The 13,829-nt window shown below is 40.0% G+C and overlaps 2 protein-coding genes across 7 annotated transcripts; both read right to left on the bottom strand.

Annotated features, from left to right (window-relative positions):
- LOC8079688 lies at positions 781-4,651 on the bottom strand. 5 transcript variants are annotated; one of them, XM_021451735.1, is made up of 9 exons: positions 4,144-4,241; positions 2,862-3,185; positions 2,460-2,521; positions 2,294-2,359; positions 2,095-2,192; positions 1,871-1,996; positions 1,484-1,762; positions 1,322-1,387; positions 781-1,229 (listed from the first exon to the last, which is right to left on the bottom strand). In XM_021451735.1, exons 3-9 carry the CDS (start codon positions 2,503-2,505, stop codon positions 1,077-1,079), a joined length of 834 nt encoding a protein of 277 aa, XP_021307410.1. In that variant the 5' UTR covers positions 2,506-2,521; positions 2,862-3,185; positions 4,144-4,241; the 3' UTR covers positions 781-1,076. The 5 variants fall into 5 exon arrangements, with proteins under 5 accessions (XP_021307410.1, XP_002463591.1, XP_021307412.1 ...); XM_002463546.2 differs by lacking the exon at positions 2,862-3,185 and having other exon boundaries at positions 4,144-4,278; XM_021451737.1 differs by lacking the exon at positions 2,862-3,185 and having other exon boundaries at positions 2,480-2,521; positions 4,144-4,181.
- LOC8080210 (flap endonuclease 1-B) lies at positions 4,832-12,308 on the bottom strand. Of its 2 annotated transcripts, none has more exons than XM_021451732.1 (17): positions 12,180-12,308; positions 11,972-12,088; positions 11,206-11,264; positions 11,065-11,124; positions 10,932-10,985; positions 10,804-10,852; positions 10,668-10,715; positions 10,384-10,449; positions 9,128-9,178; positions 8,927-9,046; positions 8,773-8,857; positions 8,140-8,221; positions 6,323-6,431; positions 6,192-6,248; positions 6,046-6,092; positions 5,908-5,959; positions 4,832-5,364 (listed from the first exon to the last, which is right to left on the bottom strand). In XM_021451732.1, exons 1-17 carry the CDS (start codon positions 12,189-12,191, stop codon positions 5,197-5,199), a joined length of 1,236 nt encoding a protein of 411 aa, XP_021307407.1. In that variant the 5' UTR covers positions 12,192-12,308; the 3' UTR covers positions 4,832-5,196. The 2 variants fall into 2 exon arrangements, with proteins under 2 accessions (XP_021307407.1, XP_021307408.1); XM_021451733.1 differs by having other exon boundaries at positions 4,832-5,345.

Below are 13,829 nucleotides of genomic sequence, written 5' to 3'. Positions count from 1 at the left end.
TTGCGAAGCCCACTGTTTGGGCTGCTAAAAATGCAATTTTCTCCTCCCTTTGCGCCGCTAATCTTCACTTCGCTTGAGACCGTTATGGCCTTTATCAGCGTTTTAAACTGTTTTAGTTATTCCAAATTGCTTGACCAAAAAAGCGAACAGACTCTAAAAGCTTGGCCAAGGCCTTGTTTAGTTCCAAAAAATTTTGCAAAACAGGTACTGTAGCACTTTCGTTTGTTTGTGGCAAATATTGTCCAGTCATGAACTAACTAGGCTCAAAAGATTCATATCATCAATTCCGACCAAACTATGCAAGTAGTTTTTATTTTCGTCTATATTTAATACTTCATGCATGTGTCTAAAGATTCGATGTGACGGGGAATCTGAAAAATTTTGCAAATTTTTTTGGGAACTAAACAAGGCCCAAATTGCAACAACGACCCTTCCGTTTTAGTTATTCGATCCAGAACAGAATAAAAGATCTAGAAAAAAAGAAAGAGAAAAGGATGCATTTCGCATAATTTATTTCATTACAATACCTCTGAAATCAAACAAAATCAGTAGCATTTTAAACTGTTGTAATAATACAATACAGTCTACTACTAAAATTAATTAATATGAGCAAAATTAGGCATAGGCCTGGGAAAATTAGGCCAACCTTAGCAACCGAACAGCAACTGACGAAGCTCCCATTGTCGAAAGAATACAAGAATTAAGAGCGGCATTATATTTTCTTTTAAAGAGGGCAATGTATCGTAAAATAAAGGGAATGCAAACTTCTGAAGTTTGGTAGAATTAGAGTACTGTCACTTTATTCTGAGGTACAAGTACAAACAGTCAAACATGGTTACATGGTACATAGAAAATGGTGCGCCAAGAATGCGAATATCTGCAGAATTCCTGCATATGCTTGTTCAGCAATCAGCTCACACTACTCTAACTGATACAGTTCCATTAATATTTGGAACTAAGAGTGCAATCTCTTCATCAATGAAGCTAGGGTGCACCTTCTGCATCCACTATCCAAACTCAAAACTATAAGTAGTAGGTATTCAAGCACAGGATGGATAACCCACAGGGTTACGCATTCAAGCAACCACCACGGTTTCGACAGCAGTGGAAGAAAGAACATCAGACTCAGACCAATCCTGACCATCCCATATCTCAGGTAAAGCTTCCTTCATGTTTTGAATGCTCTCCAAAGCATGGTCAGCCCCCGGAACAAGTGTCGGTCTGCCAACCTGCAAAATTCAAAAAAGTTTTCTGTTCAGGTTTTCCCTTTGAACATGAATGACGGCTGATGTGGAATTTTAGACCATGAATGGTGTCTTACAATCACAGTATGGAAGCCTGCAGCCTTTCCTGAAGCTATGTTCCGAGTGCTATCGTCAAAAAATATCTGAAAAATAGATTATCAGAGTGTAAAATTTCCAGTGCAGCATTCCTTCTTGTTAGATCGTGTTCTTTTTCATGTATCGGAGACAAGAATCCTTACTGTTTTCTTGGGATCAACATTTGCAATCCGAATTACAGCTTCCATGGCTTCAATGGAGGGCTTGCAGAGGATAGGCGATATGGGTCTGAACCCATCTGATTCATTCAGGTCAACCAAGTTGGGAGATGTTTCATCTGGGAACAGCATGCTGTTCCGGAACTCACTCAGACCATCGTAAGGATTCAGTGTCTCAAAGCAAATCACACCATCGAAGCAACCCTGTAAACCCAGTCTATGCAGAGCTTCCTCCGCATGAGCTTTGTCAGAATTTGTGAATACCTGCAGTAACCAAATTTAGGTTGGTAAAAATGCTCTCCTCGATATTTTTCCAAACGCACCATTCCAGAATACAGCAAGAAAACCGAAAAAACTGGTTGCTTTTCATACTATTTTTCTCTGTGGAATTGAAAGTAGGAGGGTCCTCAAAACAGGGTCAGGCCTCAGATTGTGATATGGCAAGGTACCATGAACAGTTGCATGAAACTCATCGTTATCAAATTCATAGCCTAATGCCTGCAGAGAATAACGCTGCATGATTATAAAGGAGAAGAAAATACAGGAAAAATCATTTGTAAAGATTCAGCAAGCGACTAATGGAACATGAGTTGTACCTTAAGGCCAGCCATTGTGGTGCCATATTCCTTGTACAGGTCCAGGCACATATCTGCAATATGGCTTTCTTCAATATGCAGATGGTGCCGCATGTAATCTGGTGGCCAAATTTCAAAGTTACAGTCTCTTCAACATTTGTAGACTATAAATGCCTCATAAAGCATGAAGCTGTAGAAAACGATTAGTTTCATTACTCACCTTGTATGTTTTTGCGACAAGCTAGATTGATGCCAACGCTGAAGGGATACAAAGTGTCATCAAGATCTGAAAATGAAATAGAAAACATCATTATTTGATTGTACCAGAAGATGAAGAAATAAACACAGCAACAATTTCTCTGATTTTTAAAAAGCAGTAAACACACCAAACAGCAAGCACTCATACTTCGGTCTTTCAAGAATAGACTCCATCCTCAACAGTCAAAAGCTGCAAAAGGTTTTCCCAAATTAATTGAGACCAGTTTTCAGAATAGCTATTATTTGAGAACTGAAGATACATGTAAACATGATGCAAGTTTTGGACGTAACTCCATTAAATAACCCCTGAGTTAATGTTTCTCTGGATGAAACTCCTATGAGTTTATTTGAGAAAACAGGGTTTATTAATTCTAGCATAACTCCAATTATAGGTATTAAACACATCCATTAATTCCACCGCAGTTTCACAAAAAAATTATAAAACATTAGTACTAATTCACCAAATTTCCACCTATAAAAAGCAGTTGCTCCTCCCAATCCTAGACCAGCAACCCATTCCAATCCATTACCTGCTTACACAATAAACGACCGTCACCAAACCGTGAAGAAATGGCCAAGCTTGCCAACCTCACAGCTCTCCTCCTCCTTGTTGCCATGGCCATGGCCATGGCCACCATCTCGTCCGTGCATGGTGCCCGCACTCTTGAGAGAGTGGATCAAGTGACCATCCTGGACCCTTCGACAGTGGCAAAGCCCCTGAAGGCCCCCTCGTCCACGTTGGAAGTTGAGGCCCTGCTCCCTTTTGATGGCCTGTTTGAAGAAGCAGCAGATGGCCCCATCGCAGCCAGGTACCTTGCAACCGATTGCACTCGCAAGACACCGGCGTTCGGGCCCTAAACGACATGGTTTATCATAGTTGAGTTGTCACGTGTAGTGAGCACGGGCAACTAGCATTACTAAGTTTGTGCCAACCATGTAAACGATCTTAAAGGAATAAGCATGAATAATTGGATGTGATGCTGCTAACTTGTCATGGATAGAAGACTGAGAATTACAATAGTATGACTCGTTTACAGCAAGGTCAACCAAAATGTAATATGTATCGATTCTATTTTGTCACAGGGGAACGGCACGTGTCGATTAGAACGAACTCTTTTCACTGTTTCCTTTTACTAATTTCTGGTTGTGATACTCAAGACACGTAAAAAAAGACCCGTAAAATGCTGCTTAGAGGGAAATTTTGATGCTCCTGGTGAGCAGTTTATATGGCAAAGGAAAAGGGTTCTCCGTGAATGTGGATTTTAGATCCTTCTGTTGACTTTTGGTTTTGTCAAGCATTTCTCAGATGATCCAGTATGTGCGATGAGAGGCTTAAAGGACAAGACCCATAGTCACATAACAGAAGTGGAGATGTATCCCCACACCCTACTGGCTGCCTGAAGAATGAAGCATTTGGCGTTGTCTGCAGGAGTGAAGATGACCACTTTCTAGATGCAAGTGTTGTTTTCCATGGTCTGACATGCTTCCTAGATGCAAGTTGAAGCTACTTCTATTTTTTTCCCTTGGACAAGAGGAGACTTATGTCATTGCATATACACAGATAGAAACAGTCTGTTTTAAATGCCAATTCCACGGTTTCAGTTAGTTTTAGGCATGCCTTAGTTTTAAACTTTTTACTTTGAAGTTACTTCTGAAAACTTACACTAGGAGTTGTTGATGGTACTGCTCAGTTCACTATCACAAAAGAATGTCCAACTCTAGCAGCAGGAATAAGGTACAAGGCATTTCAAAAGGAGAACTGTAGAAGGATAAAGTAACAGAGGAAAATAAAACAGCAGACAAGAAGGTTACCTTCAAAATGCAAGGACTTGAAGTTGAAGGCTTCTGAATCTCCGATGAATGGTGTTGGAGCCGGTGCTTCTGGTGCTCTACTTATAGCAGCCCAAAGCTCTCCACGTGCACAACAGTTATGCAGCTGCCTTAGTAGATTGATTGATGGCATATTGGCATGATATTCAGCATTTGAACGATCCAGAAGCCAATTTGCCTGTAGCTTTCCATCAACGCAAAGATGCCTCTTTCCTTTCACCGAAGAAAAGCAGGCCGTGTTCAACCTTGAGGGTCCGCATATCCTCACAAGTCAGAACTGCATGGCAGGTACCTACAAAAGTGGCATGAGAATATATTGCAACTACTGAGAGCACCAAAGAATATTACAAGCATCTTCTTGAAAAATCCTAGACTTTTGGCATAGTGGTCGAGAAATAGGTGCACTTGGTAGTACTTTATGCCATTCCTAGCTCTGTTTTTTATCCACCAGCCTCTGTTGAATTCATAGAGAATGGGAGAGCACACGAATAATAAAAGGTATGGCAAATCAGACACTTCCATGGCTCCAAGTTAGCACATACGTCATTTGGCATAGTTTGTGTGGTCCAGATGGTTACTGAATTGGAATAGCCACCTTCAGAGGAATGTTCCAGTGTTCTGGACTTCTGGTACAAAAGGGTACTTTCCAACTCATTGAATATTATGAGTATTTCATACTAGTTTACAACCTCTACACGACATGAATAATGTGGTAATTACACGACCCATACAATGCTATCACATTAAAGTCAAGGACACTTCTGCCAGTTTATCCTCTCAGCATGGGCTTAAAAACACCTTCCTGAAAACTCAGGATATCAAACCCTTGAAGGCCAGCAAGGAAAGGTCAACAGTGTAGCGGTAACCAGCATTAGATGTCGACGATGAACTGCAGTAGTTGATTAACTACATTACAATAGAAATGGAAATATTACAATAGTAGCATGAGATTAACATATTATAAGTGATCATCCTTTCATGTAGCTGCAGCTACAGCTTCGATCAATCTTCTCATAAACCAGAGCAGCTACAGATTTAGATAAAAGAGAGACCATAGGGCATTCCATGATATCCAGATTGTCTGCCCAGCATAAATGGCTTTGAGCTACCATATCTGAAACCAGAGCTTGAACTCTTGCATACTTGTGGAGATGACCTGACCTTCAGACTTTGTCCTGGAGAACCTAGTATGCATTTGGGTTCCTGTTATCAGTTCAGTTGAATATGAATGAATTAGAAATGAAACAGTGTGGCATCCTTTCTTAATTTTTAGAACTTTAAAGAAATACCTGGTTAAAAAAATCAAAGAGTAAGAGAAAGGACACAATCGATAATGCAATACGTCAACTAGTCCACCACACAAAGTGCTTACCCAGAAGCATGGAATATGAGACAGAACATGGAAGAGACGAGAGAAATGTGTGTTTGACAAGAGATACTCAATTGAAATGTTAACTTTCTCCCAATTCAAATTTTAGTTCAGTAAAAACATTGAAGATACTCGATCGAAATGTTAACTTTGTCTGTTTCAAAGGCAAATACAGACTTCTCAAGTGACAATAGCAGCTATATTATGAACTTTAGTAACCAAAATTACACAAATAATCTGCATAACATTTCTTTTCACAATACCAATGCAAATCCGTGACTAAGGAAAATGAAACACAAGCAAAAGATGAAGACTAAAATCATGCAAAACAACTGTACAAAAAAAAGGTTTCGAACAATAGATTTTTAGATCTGCACCTTGCCAGTGTGAGTTCCTGGTAAGCTAGCAACTGGTGTTAAATGCTTCAATCTGGCACAAACAAAAAAGATAGCATTTTAGATGTGTATGGATAATTCTCCAATCTCCATGAGATAACATGGAGACTGCAAACTCACCTGCCTGGGGAATACCTATCCCTTGCAGCCTTTATCTTTTCTACTGCCTAATGAAAGAAAGCATATATTATTCCATGAAACCAACCATTTGGTGTTAGGATAGTCAAAAAAGAATTTGGGAGTGAAATAAACTAAATAATACATGCCTTTGTTACCCTATCAGGACTGAAACTGTTTTCTGTTGACAAGAAACCCATAAGGCCCTGAACACAGAAAGCAAAGCATGCTTAGCTTGTGAAACAGTAGGAATCATGTACTATGGTCTATCAATGAAAACCTCTGTGTCTGGTGAGGTCCACGTGAAATCTGAAATTCCTGCAGAAACATTAGGTTCCTTAAACAAAGTCCGAACTTCCTGGTAAGGCCAGTCTTCTGGAACACTGAATCTACAGATCCAAAAAGAACATGCACAGTAAGACCAGCAATTCAAGATCACTCAGAGAATAACATGGTAATCAAGAAAACCATGCCAGTAGCACCAACTCCTGAGTACAGAGCTACAGAAATATAAACTGGTTAATGACTGAGCTTTTGAATAATTAATTAATCCTTGATATATTTTTTAAAGTTGTTACAAACTGCAACTACTTGACAGCATAGCAGATCTTGCTGTTACGAACTGCACATTTTAGTAGATACATTTTGTGGCATGACCACATGTTGACGTGATGCCCCCTAGCAGAAGCACATAGCATAAACAGCATGGTGACATAGCAAAATGGGCAGTAGCAGAAGAAGCTGTGCAGGAGCAGGCCGCAGAGTGGTGGTATAGTCAGAGGCATTAGGATACATGTTACTGGTGTAAAACAATTGGTGTGCAGTGTATAACATAGCAGCGTAATAAAAAAAATCTTCTCAGTATTATATATTGGGGGGGGGGGGGGGCAGTGACTTGCAAAAAAACAGTTCGAATAATTTGCAGAACTTGTACCTGCTAACACTCACAAGGCACACATAATCCAATGCTATTCACGCTAAGCATACATTACCATGTCCATATAACATAACATCATTGTCGCCATTGAAAGGGCATTTGGCATTCCATTGCATACATTATCATTTCATGGAGTTCAAAAGGAAAAGGTCTACTTAACTCCCTCAACTATTGGCAGTTGTCTACTTCACCACCTCACCTATAAAACCAGGTATTTTACCCCTCAAACTATTAAAAACAGTCTAAGTAACCCCCTAAGTCGGTTTTGAAGGTGGTTTTGCTGACGTGATATATTAAAAGTCTATGTAACTCCCTAACATATCAAGGGTTGACTGCATGACCCCCTCAACTATAAAACATGATATTATAGCCCGTAAAGCATCAAATAATGTTCAAACACCACCTTGTTTCCTACTCCACCTCATGTACTCCTTGATGACATTGAGCACATGCACTATGGTAGCGCCCTTGTGATCCAGCTCCTCCCACATCCTTGCCCCCCTATTGCTTTCACCTCTAATGGTTACCTAAAAAACTGAAGGACGACCAGATGGAGGATGTGCGAGGCTGAACGCCGAGGATGTAGGTGTGGTGTTCTTGAGCTCAATGCCATCGACAGTGATGGGAGATAAAGGAGACAAGATGTCACATGCTGCTCGTTGGATGGTGGGTCAGTATAGAAGGAGTGGGGAAATGGAGGCAATAAATGGCCTACGTGCAAGCATGTGTGATTAGGCCAGTGTGGCAGGATACGGTGTCCCAATGAGCCTAAAGACCACCCAATGAGTCATTTGAACATTATTTCATACTTTACGGGCTACGACATCATACTTTATAGTTGAGGGGGGTCATGCAGTCAATCCTTGATACGTTAGGGGGTCATATAGACTTTTTAATATGCCATTTAGCAAAACCACCTTCAAAATCGCCTCAGGGGGTTATTTAGACGGTTTTCAATAGTTTAAGGGGTAAAATACTTGGTTTTATAGGTGAGGGGGTGAAGTAGACAACCACTAATAGTTGATGGGGTTAAGTAGACTTTTTCCGAGTTCAAAAAAATGTGTACTTTTCTGGCAAAGTGGCAACGCAACTTACTAGACAGGATTTGAGTGAACATGTGACTGAATGTATAAGACAAGGACTATCTCATCCAAACATACCTCGTCTGGTTCAGATTTTGCAGAACTTCTTCTATGCAACCATGCTGACGAATGAGTTTCAAGGCTCTTTGTCCCCCGATACCTACGAACAGAAGAACATGACAGTTACAAGAAAATTTAAATACCTTATAGATTACAGTGTGGTGGTGAATGTTATTGGTTTGAAGATTGTTCAGATTGTAGATAACATATGGCACCAAACTATCAGCCTGAAGCAAAGATACTATAAAGCAAACTTGGAGCTTGAAGTGACATTGATTCAGAATTTAGTCAACAGAAGGAAATTACAGAAAATATAATTGAGCCTAAAAACTAAAGCCTGGGACATTTGGCTTCCACAGTTTATTGCTACTAAATTTGGGGCAGCGTAGATGTTTTTTATCGAACACGAAAGAGAGTTGTGTATCATTTCGTTATATTTAGAAAGGTCTGAAATACAGGGGAAGATATCCCCAACAACACTGACATGCACACAAACACCCACAGAACAAAACTGAAAATAAAGACCACAGCGTTTATGTTAAAGCCCCATGAAATGAGCAGATGAACAAGTAGAACTAATCAAGGGAACCACAATCTCTTAATAGAAGCTATTTACTGAATCATATGATGAGTTTAATCTAATGAAAATACCTTTAATATTCTCACAGTAATCACATCCACTAAGGATACACAAGTCAATGAATTGATCCATCGTGAGTCCAAGTTCTTCCAAAACCTGGGAAATCATAAAGAATCACTAAGAGACTAAAGGATAAAATAAGATAAAGAAAATATGTGACGATACCTTTGACACATCAAATTCTGTCACAGGAGATTTCTTATAACCAAGGTCAGTTAAGTGACGAAGAAACCTTCGGGCACCAAAAGTCAGTGAGTCCATGTCCTCTGAAGCTACAGCATAAACCTGGTATTCACAACTCAGAATGAAAATAAAATAAAATTATGCTAAGATACAGGATTCCAGAGAGCTATTAACTTGGTATACCTGGTGATTTTCACAAAGTGCTGCACACTGTGCTTCAGCCTCACCTGGTGCCTGTGGAAGTGATCAGGAAACTTAATTAATTATTACCTTTTTTTCTCGAACACGCAGGAGAGCTATGTGTCAATCCATAAAAAGGTAGAAGTGGTCCGATTACATGCCGGTTCCACGGCCTGGGCTAGTTTTTCAAAGGATTTATACATTACTTATTACCTATGATGCTATAACAGTACGAGATCACAAAGACCAGGTACCATGCTTGCATTGCTGCCATCAAATCAGAGTACAGAATCTGTTCCAGACAGAAGAATCACACCCGAAGGAGTTTGTGCGGTTTATTGTGCCGCTTTTTGTTGGTTCTTTGGTGTAGGTCTGTTGGGTCCAGGTGGACACGGTTCTGCTGGTTTAAATTTTTGCGCTGTAAACTGGATCTTGGTCTTTTGACGTTAATTGAAAGGCCGGGGCTATAGCCCTTTAACTCAAAAAAAAATCACACCCGCACCCGATCAAAAAATCAAATTGTGTTTTTCTCTGTAGTGATAACATCTATATCATGTGTGGGCAGCTATCGATTGCCAAAGTTTATATATCAACTTGTGCAATGTGTAGCAATGGTCTATTTGTACTAGTTAAAGCCCAATCTTAACAGCAAATAAGTTCAAATCGATACCAAAAAGACATCTTATTTTCAGTTAAGCCATCTGCTTAATCCCCCCATCAGCAAGAGACTTGGCTAAGCTTACCTAAAAGGTTTCTAGAGCCCTAAGCTCATGAACCTAGAGGGCTGACTCATGAGCTCAACTTGAAATGTAGGGATGTCGTCCCTCTGGCCATGTATCTATGGTGTTTAAAAATTGTATACTATTAGAGATATGTATGTATTTTAAGCATTCTTAATATTCCACCTCGGTCACAGGCTCAAAACAGCACTCATTAAATTATCTCCCAAGGCTCAAGCGCTTTAGAGAGGAGCATCAAGGTTTTTCCCTTCATGCTTAATCCGTGCTAAAAATCTCAGGAATGTTAATATACATAGACAGAGGGAATGACTTAAACTTGTCTGAGAAGCCAAATAGGAGTTAACCAAATGCTTAAAGCATCCTAGTGCAAAAACATTCTTAAGTTCAAAAGATTATCAATATTCTACTAACCCCCCATGGCACTGGAAGAAGACATCAATAAACAGCAGTAGCTGATCTGTATAGAAAAGTAAAGAAAAACAAACTTAACTGATAGCTGGACAAAAGCAATAATAATACCTCAACTACAGGGACACCCATCAATCTTAACAACCTCTTGCAGTCATCATTGTGCTTTCTTGTAACCTGGAAAGGGAAGGCAGAAATCACAGTACATGCTCAAAATGACTCCACAAGTTAACAAAAATTAGTACTAACACTCTCAAACTGCTTAAAAGGCTTAAACCGTTTTGCTAAAGAGACTCCAAATGACATATTTCATGCGAGACTAGAAGGCTGCTTCATCTGATATAAATTCAAGGATACTCTTTATTGCTTATTTCTTCAAAGAGTAGAAGCATTACCTTGACAGTTCTTTTACTAAACTTTTCAACTGCATCCTCATCTCCAATCTGTAATGCAATTGCCACTTTAGAAATCCAGCAAAAACAAAGCACGACCAGTAAGGAAGCTCTAGAACTACATTGAGGAGCAACTGACCTCTATAGCTCTATTAAGATCTTTGGTAGCATCATCCCTCTTCAAGGACCTAAATAATAGTAAACATTGGAAATGTGTATATTGAGATTTAATAGTGAAGATGAGCAAAGAAATAATTTGACACATACCTTTTTGCAAGCTCCTTTTTCTTCATTTCAGGTGGCTCACCATCAAAAACAAATCTAGCATAAAAGCTCAGCACAGTCAGCAAAAGTAAGCTAACTGCAAATAATAAGGACAACAGGAATGCAAGAAGCTTACACGGGCTTTATCCCTGCTTCTAGCATTCTTACTGTCCGGTTCAACATACCCTGCAGATGACTACACAGTTCACAGAGATGGAAAGTTAAATAAGCGGGAATACAATGATCAGACACAGGCAGGGCAAGCGATGTTTCTTGCCTTGTGACTTCACCAGCCTCATTGGTCAGAAGCTCTGATCCTTTCCTTCCAACAACAATCTGCAGAAATTGGCGACACATTTGATACGAATCTAATGAAAACTAGACAAATCCATTGTAGTACTATGACCCAGTAAACAGTTAAATACCGAGTATATACAAATGTCTCCACATGCTAATAGCATGAAACTTTGAGAGAACAAAAACTGTGCTGCAATTTTAAAAATTAAAATTATGCCAGCAACATTAACCTCTGAAACTTTTTTTCGCGATCATGCCGAAGCACTTATTTTCATTAAGAGGAAAGAAATCAAGAACCGCTACTAAAAAGTGGTGAGCCTAGGCTTACCCAAGTCGAACCTGACAAGACAAGAAGCACTAGGTGTTGTTTACATAAGCGATTTTGAACTGAGACACCATCATGTTTGTATGCATGCACACAATACAGCAGAATGTAACAGAACGTAGCAGCTGGCTCAAACATTTTTGCACCCCTATGAACCGACATAGGCATGAATCTCCAAACTGATTGTGCTACCCACAACACCAGCATGCAGAAATCACACACACATGCTATCACACCAAATTTGAAACCAGGAACACTTCCCAGGACACATCACCGCATCATCGGAGAAATCCAACTCAACCGCAATAACACAATCCTCAGCGCTGCACTGTACCCAGATGCAACGACGAGTAAACGGCCGCAGGAAACTGAAGCCAATGGGACGAACAGACAGAGGGGTTGGGTTGGCGTGAGGACTCACGAGGAACTGGTAGATGCTGAGGCTGGCGTCTACGGCGATGACACGGCCGCGGTAGTCCTCCACCCGCCGCTGCACCGCGGCTCTCGGCGCGTGCTCCGCCAGCACCTTCGTCAACCCCTAGAGCGCGCAACGAGCACAGCGGCTGTTACATCGAGAGACCAAGGGCAAAATTGCAGCGGTGAACCACTGAACCCCTGGAGGAGAGTACCTTGATTCCCATGGCGGTCGGAATCGGCGGCGCTGGCAAGGACGGCGAAGGGCGAACCAATGCGCCGCCGCGAAGGCTGTTTCCCGCTTCGGGACAGCAGCCGGAAAGTCTGAAAGGGGATGGAACGGAAATGGATAAAGGCCTTGTTTAGTTCCAAAATTTTTGGCAAAATGTAAATAGTATCAATTTCGTTTGTATTTGATAAATATTGTCCAATTATGGCCTAACTAGACTCAAAATATTCGTCTCGTTAATTCTGAACAAACTGTGTAATTAGTTTTATTTTCATCTATATTTAATACTTCATGCATACCTATAAAGATTCGATGTGACGGGAATCTGAAAAATTTTGTAAAATTTTTTGGGAACTAAACAAGGCCAAAATCAGCGGGAGCAGGAAAGAATGATTGGGCTGTGCCGATGCAGCTTTGTTGTTCAATGGGCTTCAGGACTTCTATTTCTGATTTTTGGCCCATCGACCAGCCTACGTATGTACGTACTCCTAGTTTTCCCATCGCAAAAAAATACTCCTACTCTTTAGTTGTTTTATAATCTATAGTTAAAGTATCTATCATAGAACTATATAACGTTATATAATCCCGTTGCAACGCAACTTGACAATATTTTTTCTTCAGATTGACAATGGTCTGATGACACCCACCATGAAAATAAGAAGGGACAAAATGACAGACAAGTACAGAAGGGAGATCGAAGCGTTGTTCAAGTAAGATATACGGAGAGCGTGTCTGTGCTCTGCTAGCACATCTGTCTAATAAGAAATTCGAGAGCGATGCATCCAACTGATTGAAACAAGTTCTTTTTGGATAAATGATGAATAACACTATTAGATGTATGTATATGTACATGTAATAAGGCCTTGTTTAGTTCCGAATTTTTTTATGAAATCGGTATCGTAGCACTTTCGTTTGTATTTGACAAATATTGTTTAATCATGGACTAACTAGGCTCCAAAGATTTGTCTCGTCAATTCCGACCAAACTGTGCAATTAGTTTTTATTTTCGTCTATATTTAATACTCTATGCATTCATCTAAAGATTCGATGTGACGAAGAATGTGAAAAATTTTGCAAAATTTTTCTGGGAACTAAACAAGGCCTAAGTGACTGGTTAAACTCAAAGGCACTCCTGACCCTCAGTGGCGGACCCAGGATTTGGCAAAGACTAGGGCCAAATCCTGGTGGCCAAATTCTTGTGACCAAAATCCAAAAGCTACAGCCTATAGTATAGTATATAGGACACATACGTATATCATAAAAAAATAAAAATTCTCAAGCAAAGTTTGCAAATCCAGAGAAATTCTTAAGTTATATAATTAATAGTACGATACAATAGCTACGAAATATCAATAAACATCGAAAAAATAAATACCTATTGTCTAGTGATGGATGCTTCCTCCTTGCCCTTGCTCTGGATGTGGCAGTGAAGGATGAATGATTCGTTGTTCTTGTTCATCAACTCGAGAGAAATACGATACAATAGTTCTTGTCCTCTTCATCTAATTGGAATCAAAATTTCACAATTAATAATTGAAATCAAAAAAAAAATAAGAACTGAAATACAATTGAAAGAAAATAAGAACTGCAGGGCCGCAGGGGGCAGGGGCGGCCGCGCGTGACGCGTCTCTGCCGT

Source organism: Sorghum bicolor, chromosome 1 (assembly GCF_000003195.3).
Source record: "Sorghum bicolor cultivar BTx623 chromosome 1, Sorghum_bicolor_NCBIv3, whole genome shotgun sequence".
Lineage (NCBI taxonomy): Eukaryota > Viridiplantae > Streptophyta > Magnoliopsida > Poales > Poaceae > Sorghum > Sorghum bicolor.
Note: the sequence above shows the minus strand (reverse complement) of the source record. Positions and strands in the feature narration are given on the sequence as shown.